General features: G+C 35.7%; 1 protein-coding gene across 1 annotated transcript in view; it reads right to left on the bottom strand.

Moving 5' to 3' along the window:
* Positions 1-222: 222 nt before the first annotated feature.
* IPO5 (importin 5) overlaps positions 223-14,128 on the bottom strand; it is a 38,909-nt gene continuing 25,003 nt past the window's right edge. The window contains exons 10-26 of the mRNA XM_063425480.1: positions 14,016-14,122; positions 13,485-13,609; positions 13,174-13,263; positions 12,681-12,854; positions 11,062-11,280; positions 10,822-10,905; positions 10,291-10,423; positions 8,781-8,902; positions 7,910-8,006; positions 7,327-7,499; positions 6,512-6,623; positions 6,233-6,288; positions 5,635-5,757; positions 2,682-2,901; positions 2,157-2,385; positions 1,628-1,769; positions 223-1,268 (exon numbers count right to left, since the gene is read on the bottom strand). Of these exons, the coding sequence (XP_063281550.1) occupies positions 1,182-1,268; positions 1,628-1,769; positions 2,157-2,385; positions 2,682-2,901; positions 5,635-5,757; positions 6,233-6,288; positions 6,512-6,623; positions 7,327-7,499; positions 7,910-8,006; positions 8,781-8,902; positions 10,291-10,423; positions 10,822-10,905; positions 11,062-11,280; positions 12,681-12,854; positions 13,174-13,263; positions 13,485-13,609; positions 14,016-14,122 (2,293 nt within the window). The 3' untranslated portion in view covers positions 223-1,181. The remainder of the gene's footprint in view (positions 1,269-1,627; positions 1,770-2,156; positions 2,386-2,681; positions 2,902-5,634; positions 5,758-6,232; positions 6,289-6,511; positions 6,624-7,326; positions 7,500-7,909; positions 8,007-8,780; positions 8,903-10,290; positions 10,424-10,821; positions 10,906-11,061; positions 11,281-12,680; positions 12,855-13,173; positions 13,264-13,484; positions 13,610-14,015; positions 14,123-14,128) is intronic.

The following is a 14,128-nucleotide window of genomic DNA, read 5'->3' on the forward strand; positions in this document are numbered from 1 at the left end:
AGTTTAGTGAGAGCCTAAGGAAACAAGTCATAATAAAAATAGTCTTTTAAGCTTTTATGTGTTACGATATCTATTGATTAGTACAAACTTTAACAGTTATAATTAATGGAGATTTAAAAAACGAAGTTTATTAAAGCAAGACTGAAATTAAGTATTAGATATTCTAAATGCTACATATGTGGAAACATGTGTGGCAGACACACTAAGAAAAACGAGCAAAAATAGATAAGAAATGTTTATTAGAACGAGTGAATAAATTCATCGACTAAACCATTTTTTGCATTTTAAGCAAGGTACTGACTGATGAGCTCCTAACAAGAGTTTATTAGAGTAACGGTATACAACAAAGCAGACAGCATGGAATTTGTTCAAAGACTAAGATGTATTTCAATAGTGTTTATTGAAGAGTGAAGGAGATATTGCCAGACATGCCAAAAAGACATTTCACATTCAAAGGACCTGAAGCTAAATATTTTCCTGCATCAATCCACAATTCTTCTGGGCAAAAGGGGGAGCATAAATTAATCAGCCCCCAAAGGTATGGATTTCAAATGAATCGTCATGCAAATCTCACAAGTCTTCAAACCTTCAGTTTTATATTTGACTTCACAGGGTATAAGGATTTTTTTTCTATTCCACACTCAATGCAGAGTTGTGGTAATACTAAGGACAGACAAATCTGTCTTGACGATTATAACATCGTGCTAATTAACTAATGATAAACTTATCAAACCACTGTCTCCTGAACAGGGTGGGAAAGCACCCTTTCAGAAGAATTGTAGGCCCCTCTGCACATGGGATTGAAGGTCCATTTACCTAAAGACCCAAATCCAGCACCCAGACTTAAATTTATTGAAACTCAAGACAATGTAAAGCTGTTCTTCCTAGCCACAGATGTGGAAGGATCATACACATTTAAGAATAGAAAAATAAATCCTTCTAGAGTTAATTGTAGATCTGCAGGAAGCGTCTTTTCTTGTTGGAAGGTATCCATTTAAATTATTTCAGTCTGGGATACAGGGTTTTTCTCCCAACCATATCATATGGCCTGCAGAAAAAATGGCCTATAAGCACTACCGTTTTTTTTCCCCCCCTCAAAAACAAAACAAACAAAAGAAGCCTAAACAGAAGAGGTAAGTTTATTCGATGTTAGTTTTCCTGATATAAGATGGTAGAATCTTTCACACAGTACTAAGCAGATCCTGTAAAGCTTTCTGCTGGGCTGCATTCAGTTGTGATACACATTCTGCAAACAATCCTCCTGAGGCCTAAAAAAAAAGAAATGTGTTTATCAGTATTTTTTTCCAGACTTCAATTTTCTCCCACAAAATCTGAATGATTGTATTTTATAGTGTGTGAAAGATTAGTAAAGTAAGCTACACGCCATATATCTGTGTCTGTCATCACGCCTGTCTGTGTTGTGCATCACTTTTGTATGTCACAGCATGCCTTTTACTCTTCCTTGTGTCTGTCATCTGATCTTATAGCCCCCTCTTTGTGATGGCCCCCAAAACAGTTCAGATCCCAGTGTCAATATTAATTTGTAAACACCCTCAAATACACAACGTAATTTCAGTGTTCCTGAAAGTATCTCAAGATTTTATTCCCCCCCAAATGTATCACTCACCTGTACTTGTCGAACTACATTAGCAAGCCGTTTACCACATATGTCGTCTTTTTTAATAGATTCATGGATGCCTCCATCTGCTATAATACTAAATATTCTGGGTAAATTTGAATTGTTGGGTCCTAGCACAATGGGATTGTTACTGTGAAGATAAGAAATAGATATATATGTATATTTTTCTAACTTCTGACTATCATTTGTATAAAATTGTCCATTTACACACAAAACTAATGCAAAACAGTTTGGAGAGCTGCAATTTCAACATATCATTTAGTAAAAAAATATTAAAAAAATTGGCCAAGGTAATCCAATAAATACCAACACTTCCTTCCTAAAACGACACTAAGTTACGTTTAACCCCTTAAGGACACATGACATGTCATGATTCCCTTTTATTCCAGAACTTTGGTTCTTAAGGGGTTACATCAACAAAATGTCCAAGCTAGAGTTGATCTCAATATTTCTGATCATTGTAATGATGAAGATTAAGATATTCAGAATAGAGCAAAAACTATGGTAAGTAATATACCTTTCAATTAGATCACACAGGAAGTTAAATGTATGAACGGCTTCTTCTTTGTCCTCATGAAGCGGCAGCCATGACAGCCAGTGGGGCAGCACCTCCTCTACATTTACACAATCAGAACGGAACTTCATGATTTTCCCTACGGCGGAGATGCAATTTTCTGTTGCATTAACATTCTCTTTGGTTTTAGAATCAGGTGCCTGGATAACCCCAACAAGTAGGGGAAGAGCCTCTAAAATAATGTTAAAAACAAAACAAAATTAATGAAAAGTGTACCCAAATGCCAGCATTCAGACTATATATTTAAGTCATAGACCTTCTCACACAACTATTTTCAATCATCCAAATTTTACTTCTCTTACCCCTACTTTCTCTTCAGCCAAATCTATGTCTTTTCACGGCTTGTCACACTTTTATCTAAACCTATCAAGTTCATCCATTTACATGTGTTTTCCATTATGCTGCTTTGAGGCGTTTCAGCACATACTGTTAAATTTACAGCTGTTAAATACAAAACCCAAATCATACCTGTGCAAAAAGGTCGATAGTTATCACCTCCAAACTGTGCCATTACTCCACTACCATACGCAGCTGCTTGCCGAACTTCAGGACTGTTATCGCATATGGACTCCAACAGGGGCCTTAGAAAATATTCAACGTATTTGAAGGACGATGGGCTACAATGCTCTATCACATCATCAAAAATGCAGAGACCCCATTGCCTGTCTGGCCATGGTCTGTGAGGGCACTGTAGAGCAATACACAAAGTTAATACACACAAATTTAACACATTACATAAAGTATTGCACATTATTTTCACTCCACATTAAATAACTGCAAGATAGCATTTACATCACTGCTGCCTGGGCTCCTAGTTTGTTTTCATATATATATTTTCTATTAAATTAGCTGTAGCACCCTATACTTAATCCCTGCTACTCAACTTCCCACGATTGGGAAGCTCATCTGTACTTCTTAAAGCAGGGTGCTCTGCTCCCGACTCCAAAATACTAGCTTCAAGGCCACTGCATCACAATCTGATGTTTCTTCCTTTCCAGAATGAAATGGTTACTTTAAGCACAACTAAAGTGCACGAGTTTATGGTGCAGATTGTACCCGTATGCCACTCTGCCTACCCAAAGTGGTTTAAAAATGTGGCAACCTCTGGAAAAGTAATGAAAAAGTAGAAAAAACTTTCGTTGCTGTCCCTGTAAGGACTCCGCCTACACTACTAAGATAGGTGGTATGGGGACCATTTTGTCTTTTTTTTCTCCTCTTAACCTTTGCGACGTAACACCTTTTGTGTTTCTTTGTGCACAAAAAGACTTTATAAGCAAATTGCCCTGCATCAGGGTAGCTGGATATGGAATTGAAAGGAAAGTTAGTTGGCATAGATATCCCGTTGACTTCAATCTTAGGTGTTTAATAACTTCAATGGAAATAACATGTATTAACAGAACGTTAATGTATGTGATCGATTTGGGCCTCATTGGGCCACTTATTAGTTTACCTACACACTAAATCAAGGATAGTTTTGTCTGAGCTAATTTGCTAAGAGCCAAAGAGCCTGCATTAGAACTAAAAGATGTCCAGGCAGACACATAGTAAGTATATCACAATGCCTATTGCCTCTGACTACTACTCAGTGGATTGAATAAAGCAGTTTTCTTATGTACTTCAAGAGTGAAGAAGAATGCAGCCACATAGGTCACAATTTACACCCCAAGAACAGGGAAACTTGGAACACAATTGGAAGAAACAAAAGGTGTATGACTTATTGTCTTGGTCACTGTAAGAGTGCTTAGTTCACATTTTGCATTTTGGTCTAGTTGAAGCAAGCTACAGAAATAAGCACTTCAAAATTCCTTTTGTTAATGTACATAGTTTATGCATTTTATAAAAAGTTTTGTAAATGCACGTTATGGTCATGTTGGAATTCACTAGTTCTTTTTATGCACTGATACATTAAATGCCGCATTTAGAAGTTATAGTTCCAGATTATACTTTAACAAAATCTATATACATTTAATAATCTAAAAATGCTGTATAAATAGGATTAATTTTAAGCAGGGGCAAAAAATACGCAAACGTATGGTCCTCTAAATTCCACTCTACAATTTATTTCATTACAGTACTAGATTAAAAGGAACACTTCAGCACCATAGCAACGTCATCAAAATTAAATTATGGTGCGACGAGGTCCCTAGCACTGGCTCACAATAAGGGTTAAACCGTTTGTTTCTCTTTAAGCCAGAGTGACAGCTGACATTAAAATCCACTTTTAATATAAAGCGCTGCGAAAAAAGCTGGCGCTATATAAACAATAATGAGCAGCGCCGCTGCCCAATTCTGCAAAAACCTTCTATTTCCCCATTTTGAGAAAATGGCAGGACAGAGGTACTGGTAGAGAGACATTGGGGTTTAACTATTCAAGAACTGTTTAACCCCTTGCTTCCTAGCACCATAACTTAATTTTGATGAAGTAATGGTGCCCAAACTGGTCCATTAAAGACACAAAGGTCATTGCTCTCATTTACTCCACACAAGAATATGGTTTTGTTTAAATAGTGTTAAGAAAAAAAAAAAAAAAAAGTGTTAATTTTACATAGCAGAACATTGTAAGCCACAATAAATATTAAATCCAAGGCATACTGGAAGACAGAGAAATAAAAAACAAAAAACAAAGAAAGAGTAAGGGAAGATAGATCAAGGTAGGCCAGTATAATTTTAAAACATTCTGCTATAATATTTTGAAGGGAATAGATGTAGGGCTTTAATTGAAATTGCATGAAAGCAACAACAACCCTAAGGTGGTTATTCACTAAAGTGAGAATTCAACGTGAATTTCAAGTTTAATGACAAAATAGCTGTACTGCTGTAGATCAGTTCAGCTACTCTGGCCTCGAATTTGAAATGTTCTTTGAATTCTCACTGTAAACTAAACACTAACAGTTGTTTTCAGCAGGAAAATGTTTGTGTATTATGGGACAACTGATACCATGATCACTTCAACCTACTTTAGATGTTATGGTGTAAGTTCCTTTAATTGTCCATCACCTCACCCAGCAATGATTGCTTTAATACAGAATTCCAAGCTGTAACAGTGTATTGGAGACTGAGGAGAAAGCTGCAAAGACCAAAATTCCACCAAGGATACAGATTGCTTGACGGGACTTCATATTTTGCCAGCATTGCACTGATATTCCTGGAATCTCTTCAGTGTTCACTGGCTCACCATTTCCTAATTTAGCTGCCTGTATGGTATCTTAATGTAACAGACCTAATTTTACACTGCCAGTTTGTAATGGGATTAGAACGCAACGAAAGGAGAAACAACGATCACACATTTACTTCTGACAGTGGCGTGTAATGGCCCAAAATTTGTAGTAAGTAAACAAAACACAATGAGGTTCTTGCGATGTAGCTGAATCAAACAAAATTATCATTACATCTACTTGTCTTTTAAATATGGAATACTCACAATTAAATTAACGATTAAAGGCAATAACTGTTCAAACCACGGCAACACCTTCTCCTTGTAGCTACTGAATATAGAGTGCAAAATATCTGATACTTTTGTCAGGATGTAAACATCATTATCGTCCTGTGGTAAATAAAAACAAAAAAATAATAATTAAAAAAATAAATAAAAAGGATATAAAGGTAAATAACGTTGAGAAATTATGAATGCGACATGTATAACACACTAGATTTAAAGCCCACAAATGGCTATCTGAACATTTAATTTAATTTAAAAGTGTTAACACAAACCTGTAATGGAAGTTAAAATAAATCTAGCCAAGATAACATGGTAAATTGGGAAATTAGCAGCATAGAAAGGAACATTGCAATAGGTGCCACATGCGGATACAAAAGATAATCGCAGTTGTAATTTAAATATACAAAATATAATAATACAACCAACAATATGATTATTTAAGAGAGATGCCGGTGTAAAATCAAAGGTGTCCTTATATACATTTTTGGTGAGCAGAACATATGTAATTCTATGGGGACTCATTGGGGATCTTTATGAGTATTACACAAAGTAAAAAGCAATTATTCAGTCTTAAACATACTTCATCTTGTAATGATTCCTCTACTTGCTCATCATAATCTTCATCTTGTCTCTTCACTAAAAAAACAAAAAAAACACCACGTATATTATTTAATAAAAATTTCCTCAAAAATGCCCATAGCTTAAATTTTCAAGTCCTTTACATTTAGTGTCATAATGCCCAGCACAGCTAAACGTTACTATAGAGAAGTATTTTTAACAGTGTTCTTTAAATGTAGATTACATCAATTGTCAAAATTATACAGCAACATGTAGTAAGCCAAGAAAGCGAATACTCTACCTTGCCTCAGCTCCTGATTTTTAAAGTGCTCCTCTAGCTTGCCTTTCAGGATACTGCCAAGTTCTTCAAAGTGTTCATTGTTAAGGCATCCGTCTCCCATTACCTCAATGCACTGACAAAAATAAAATAAGTATGTTTATGTAAAATGAGTGACTAAGGGTTAAAAGTGTTTTCCAGTTATAGACATATTCCTTTCAAAGCGTAAAGAGTAGTCGAGAATTGGAATGTACTTCCACACAATTAATAAAATTGCAAGTGTAGCTGTGTATCTTAAATTGGATGGGCCATAACCTCTTATAACACAAAATCCAGCTACTTAAAAGGTGGTGTATGTCTAAATATCAGTATACCAATTCTTCTTTTATGGGCTTTCTATTGCAAATATTAAAGGGTCATGCTAAGCATCATGACCACTTTATCTTACGCTTACTGAAGAGGTTATGGTGCATAGATTCTGTTCTTTCAGCAATAAAACCAAACCACTAATTAGCCAGAAGGAACACTCTTTCGGCTGGATAGAACAGTATTCTTCAATATTTGCATCAGCTGTCAGAACAAATAGCATGCCAGCCCCAGAAATCATGGAGAAGCTGACCAATGCAGGGCGAATTACACCGTGTCAAAGCTCTTGCTACCCAGCTGTAAGAAGATTTAATTCCCTGATTAACTCCCTGATTAAGAAAAAAACAAATTGGTAATGGATTTTACCTTTGCCTGTTCTAAGTGTAAAAATTCTTTACAAAAAATTACATTTGTTCTAAGAAAACAGTCTAGAAAATAGATTGCAAGACAGATAGAAAAGTAAAGTACATTACCTTAGCAAAAGAGTGCATAATTTCTGAGAGCACATCTGAATCCGGCTCTGTTCCAATACCCTTAATCAAAGCATCGCACATGAAATGCCACATCTCTGTCAAATATTCAGGACCACGCACCCTTGCACACTCCAAAAGAAGAGGCATGGACTCTGCGGCAGCAACTCGAACCCGTATAATAGTGGTTAAGGAAAAACGCTACAGACATTAATCATTGTTACTGCTAATATATAGTTTCACAGAGTGGAAAAGAGCGGTGTTACACATGTAAGCAAGTATCGTCTGCAATATTTCCTCACCTTCTAAAAGGAACGTGCGCCTCTAATTGTTCCTACAGCTACTGAAATTATCTTCAACTCAGTCTAATCTAATCTGACAAGATCTCCCAGAATTATTTTACATTACATTCATTTATTGTTGCAGGAGCAGTGAATACTGAATATGGTGGAAATGCTTATTTCATGCAATGGGAGCATGTACTACGGTCAATATGCCTCTTTTCAAATGAGAACAACAGGTTTAAAACAAAAACATCAGCAATACATTTAAAGTAGAATTAAAATTTTAAGGAGACAAAGGATATCATCATGAAAATAAAATTTAAGCAACGGGACCATTAGCTTCACAACTTGTTCTGTGTAATCAGCAAACCCTTCTTTTAGTTCCTTGGCATAACAAACCTAACAAGAAAAGAAAAAACAAATTATGAAGTTTAGCAAACATTGGCAACTTTGAAAAAAGGAAAAAAAAAAATTGCAAGAACACAACCTCATTTAAGTTCTTGGTGACACTAACAATGTTGATGCATTATATAGCATTAACTCCCCCAAAATATACAATATTTAAAGGTCATCTTAATAAGGAAAATGTTATTTAGGAACACCATAAAGACAGCAGCCTTCTGCAAGCATCTGGTGCCGTCCTACAGCTGAAGGAGAAGCTTCTCTTCTCTTTAGCTACATCAAGTTTGTGATCGGCTGAGTGTGTCAACAGATGCTCCCAGACAATCTGAAAACGCGCACATAATGAACATAGTTAAAGATTAATCCACACTTTGGATTTAACAGTATGGAGAAAGCTGGAATTAGCTCAGGTGTCTGTGGGACTCAGGTAAGTGCCAATCTGTTCACAAATGGTTCGACCCTTTAACAAGGCATGGTGGCAGGGAATCCCTATCACCATGATTACTGTATGGTATTTAGAGTGCTTCGTTAATGTAGTGAAATGAGTCTTTCCTAGACACATTTCAATTGTTCCCTGTTAAAATGGCTTCATTACATATATAGTTTTGGTTAAGCAGAAGGAAACAGATTTTGAGCGGTTGTTCTAACAGTCAGTGAACAACAAATTGTAAGATATAGTCCCACATGACTAAATGTGTAAAAACAGTAAAAAAAAATAACGCTTAAAACTTGTTTAAAGGTTATATATTTTAGAATTCTTGGGAGACCCACCAACATCTGACATGCAGTTGCCTTTTCTTCAAGTCCGGCAGTCTTGATTCCAAAACTCTGCTGATCACCCAGATTAACAAATTCCCAGCCGTCATCATCGCTCATACTCTCCATATCTTGTGCTAAGGGAGGGGAAAAAAAGTGAATTTTAATTAAGCATGGATACCATGAAGACACACAATCTCACAACTTTTTAGTTTTTCCTTAAAAATGTATTTGAATTTTAATGCAAATGTACTCACTTGTTGAGATCTATCAAAGTATCAGGTAAAAAAACAAAATACGCATATTGAATATAACAGAGTACGAAACACCACTGGGTAACACCGGACCTGCGATTCCATAATACACATGCTATTTACTCAAGAAAGCGACCTGCGAGTCGCCCAGACACGTATGTCATCATATGCCTTCCGATGTATAAACTTTTGTGAATGACCAGAGGGACCTGCGAGTCCACGTTTCTCTTTTACATGTTGCAAAACCAACAAAAACGAAAGGTTCAATAAGAAGATATTTACAGGAAAAAAAAAAAAAAAAAAAGCGTACTAAACACCATGTAACACCGGACCTGCGAGTCCACAATACACATACTATTTACTCAAGAAAGCGACCTGCGAGTCGCCCAGACACGTACGTCATAACATGCCTTCCAATGTATAAGCTTCTGTGAATGACCAGAAGGACCTGCGAGTCCACGGTTCTCTCTTACATGTTGCAAAACCAACAAAAACGAAAGGTTTAATAAAAAGATATTTACAAAAAAAAATAAAAAATACAGAAAAAAAAAACTGGAGCAAAGTACTAAAAATACAGCAATCACCATGGAAGTCCGTGAACCAGCAGCCATATCTACTGGTGACTTTCTTTTTAAATCTTTGCACAATATTTCATATCATGACACATTGATAAATCACACCCAATGTGTTTAATTTTTACAAATTGTTTATTTAAAATAAATAAATAAATGAATGTTTTTGTGATGATTGGAGTCAAGGTACTTTAATGAGATATGCAAAGACCAAGTTGTATTCTATCAGGCATAGAAGCAAAGATTTTATTATAACACACACACTTATAGGACAAACATTCTGCACCACTTTAAAATTAAAAATGAGTGATACCAAACACACACACACACACACACACACACACACACACACAAAATGCCCTTAATGAAAAACTGAAATCTGTGTAAAAACAGCAACAATGCCAACCCTGACCTAGATTTCCAAAAAAAAAAAAAAAAAAATTCTGAAGAAAGGGCTTAAAATGTCAACCCTACTTGCAAGTGAAAATTTAGCCTGGCAAGTAGAAATCCCCGTTATTGTGACAGAGACCCTCCAAGGCTTGCATTGATCAGTCACTTTTCTGTCTGGCTAGTGGCATAGGAGTTGTAATTTCAAGCCCTTGGTTAAACAATACTGTGGTGATGAATTAATGCCGGCTGCTATAGGGATGCTGAGAACACCACAGGGGATCAAGGAGAAAATTTGGATAATATACTTACTGTCCAGAAGAGCCACCTCAGGCTTAATAGATGCAGTTTTCATTAGCGGTCCCATGACCACAGGAAGGTATTGCTGAAACTCTTTGCCCAGAATTTTGCACATTCGTGCCCAAGCAGAGATCATATATGAAATCTAAAGATTTTTAAAATAAAATAAGACATCTGTTATTAAATACAATGCATGTTTAAAATGTAGATATTGCCCACTCTGCTCAAGTACAGAAATATGCCTTTTTCTTTATTTTTTTTCAAACTGTACAACTCAACTTAACTTAAGGAGAAGGATTTTAAATATTTAGCTTTTTATATATCTACAGGGCCACATCCGGGGGAAAAAAAGCAACGCTCAGCAAAAAAAGGCACATAGGCGGATTACATTATTGCTCCAAAGAATTTCAGGTTTTTCTTTCCAGACAAATTACTCCTCACGACCCAAAACTATTTTAAAAATAAACCCTGCAGAGTGCATCAAACATGCACTCCTTTAACAGGGAAAATAGCTACTATTTATAGTTCTGTCAAGAAACAGACCTGTGGATCATCATCTTCCAAGTCACTGAAGTCAGTCTGTGTCTTCAGCAGCAGCTGCATAACGTCAGAAGCATCTTGCATGAACTGAAATAGAGAGTGAAATATAAAACATCTTTCAATATGAAACAGAGCAAATGAGGTTTAAGAGATGTAGTGCTTTTCTCTAAATGGCTCAAAACACTTACAGTAATTTTTTTATAGTTGTGTTATTTAGTATTTTGCCATAACCAAAATGCTTACCTTCTCCTTGCCAACAGCCAAACCAATTAGACTGATGCACTCAATTGTCTTCCCTCTTAGAAGCCGGAGTTCTTTCTGCACAGCATTTTCCACAATGTGCTTCAGGGATGGCATAAACAAATCATAATAGGGAACAAATTTTTCTTCAGCGGTATCAGCTACAGATGCTATTGAAGTCACAACTTGTTCCAGTACCAGCTTTGTACCCTTCTGAATAAGCTGCAAAACAAATATACTCTGTTAGAAGAGTTCAGTTTTTCAAATATTTTGCAAGAGAACATTGATATATTATAGGTAAACAAGTTTTCAGAAAATAGTACCAACACAAGACAATTTAAACTGCAGTAGCAGGTCCTTTAAATAGCCAAAAAAACAAAACAAAAAAAACTATACTTATGTGGCAACAACAGCTATATCCCTCCCATAGGACCACTCAAACATCATGATTTAAGAATTAAAGCGATACTATAGGCACCAAAACGACACTAGCTTAATGAAGCAGTTCTAGTATAAAGATCACTACAATACAATTCTCTGCCATTTAGGGATAAAATCAATTTGTTTATACAGCCACACATCCATGCTTGTAACTTATCCTTCCTAAGCTCTTCCTTTAAAGAGAGAGATCTAATTTTTAAACTTCCTTTATTGCACAGTGTGTAGAATTTGTCATTTCTTATCTCCTGCGCTATTAATGGCCTGCTAGATCCTCCGGTGCGTGATTACAGTTTAGAGTTAAGAGTCAAGTTCAGATCTGATTGAAAAAAAAAACTTTTTTTTATGGAAGCTGTGTAAACAAAGAAAACTCAAATTATAAAGAATTGCGAGACTGCAGGGGCATGTTCTATACATCAAAACGGCTTCATTAAGGTAAAGTTGGGTTGATGCCTATAGTATATCCCTTTAAGAATGGCGATACAATCATGCCATCTATAATACAGTATGTCAAGTATTTGTAATATCTTCTGCATGCAAAAAAAACCCACAAAAACAGAAGGACCATAATGATTTAAATGACTGGAATGATATTGGATGACAGAAAATAGAAGACAAATACTGCATTATTTTTCCAATTACACCAGGTGATGTTTTAAGGCTCACTTGACTAAAAACAACAAATGCCTAACTAAAAAAAACTAAGCAAAAAACACGATCCCAAAAACAATTGTTTTGGGAGGACATAATCTGATTAAAATTGAGATTTTCTTGAAGTCTGTTTATGAAAAAGTAGACACTACTAACACAATAATAAAGCAAATAAAAATATAAGCCAAATGTCTGTTATGAATGTACTTCTGGAAAAAGAAAAGGGAGTTTTCATGATTAATACCCATCTTAACAATATTAAACAGATAAATAACAAATGCCATAATCATGGTAACACTTGCTGACACTTGTTAGGTTAACTTAATTTGAATAATTCCAAATTCTCTTGTGCTCAATGGTCATTTGCTATTTTTTCTGCTCATTTAGAGGTGACATGGCATATAGTCATGTAGGTCTCAAATACTATGCTTATCACTTATTTTAAATGCAGAGTGGCCAAACACAAAATACATAAGGGAGAGGCCAGAGGAAATTTGTGTTTTAATTTTAGTTAAATATTTGGTTGATATTACCTCTTGCAGTTTGACCACCATAATGGCATGTAAATGCTTTACTAGGTTATCCAGATATGGAATAAGAAGGGTCTGCGGACAGTCTTCAGTAAAGTTGATGAGAGCAGCAGCTGCATGAGCCTGAACACGGGGATTTCCTTGGTCCTCCATTGTCTGCAGCAGACTGGCAATAACCTGTAATGAACAAATAAAGAATCTACTTGGCACAGGTACAGAAAATTTAGAAAAATAAGACTGATTTATATTACTGTGCCTAATTAGTTTACGCTATAAGGTACAGTCATTCTAGACTTTATTTTATTAGGTTCAGGGGGTTCTAGTCATACTCCATTTGGAGGAGAAAGTAGAGTGGCTAATCTTTCACAAACTAAGTTTGTAGGATTCACCTGTCCTGCCCTGTCAAAGGAGAAGAAAACCCCATTGGGTTTTATGTTGAGGGAAATGTTGGCAACAGTTGGGTAACTGTATATATTTAAAGAAGGTGGTTTCTTACCTTCTCATGAAATTTCTTTTGAAAAGCTGGTGCAAAGTCAGTTGCCATCTGTCCAATAGCATTACAGGCAGCGTAACGAACTCTGGGATGCTGAAAAAAAATTAAATTATTGATATTCAGTTAAATTAAACCCTATTTTATAAATGTATTGCCATGTTTTATAGAATAAAATAATGTGGTACTGATCAGCATATTAGCACATCTGCTCAAATAACTTCACCACTGGATCAAGATTGCTGCACGGCTGTAAAATATTAATACGCACTATTTTAATGTGGAGAATAAGGTAACAAAATAAACAAATAACTTACAGGATCTTGCAAAAAAAGTAAAACGAAGTTGACCATCTCATTAAGAATACCCTCCATTTGCTGGTGACAACCTTCACCAATGGCAGATAATGCCATCAGACCAGCATGCCTGTACTTCCAGTCAGCTGTAAATCAACACAAATAAATAAATGTAAGTACTCACAGACATGTGATACTAGGCATGGGCAGCACGGCTCTTTTGAGATATTTTATCAGATTCCAATTAAATTTTTTCAATAAGTTTTATTTCCCAAGGGTCCTATTTTTATAATTTAACCCAGAGCTTTTTTGAGATGGTGAAACAGCAATTAAATTAAAAAGTGCTCCAATCCAAAGAAATATTTGCTTAAACGGTGAGCTCTGAACTTTTTAATAAATTACCCATCATAAAATACATCCCTACAATGTCACTGAGCCAAGCAACAAACAGAAAACAGAAGTCAAGCTATGTTCAAGGGAAAGTACTCAGCACAATATATATATATGTACATATAAATTAAACAAAAAAAAAAACAAAAAAACAACACTTACGGTTTTGCAGCATTTGCATGATATGCTCCTTAATCATGGGCAGAACAATTTTCCCACCCAGGCCACATGCCATTCTGTCTAAAGCACTTTCACCTGCGACTGCATTACTGCAA

This window comes from Pelobates fuscus, chromosome 1 (genome assembly GCF_036172605.1).
Source record: "Pelobates fuscus isolate aPelFus1 chromosome 1, aPelFus1.pri, whole genome shotgun sequence".
In the NCBI taxonomy this organism is placed as follows: domain Eukaryota; kingdom Metazoa; phylum Chordata; class Amphibia; order Anura; family Pelobatidae; genus Pelobates; species Pelobates fuscus.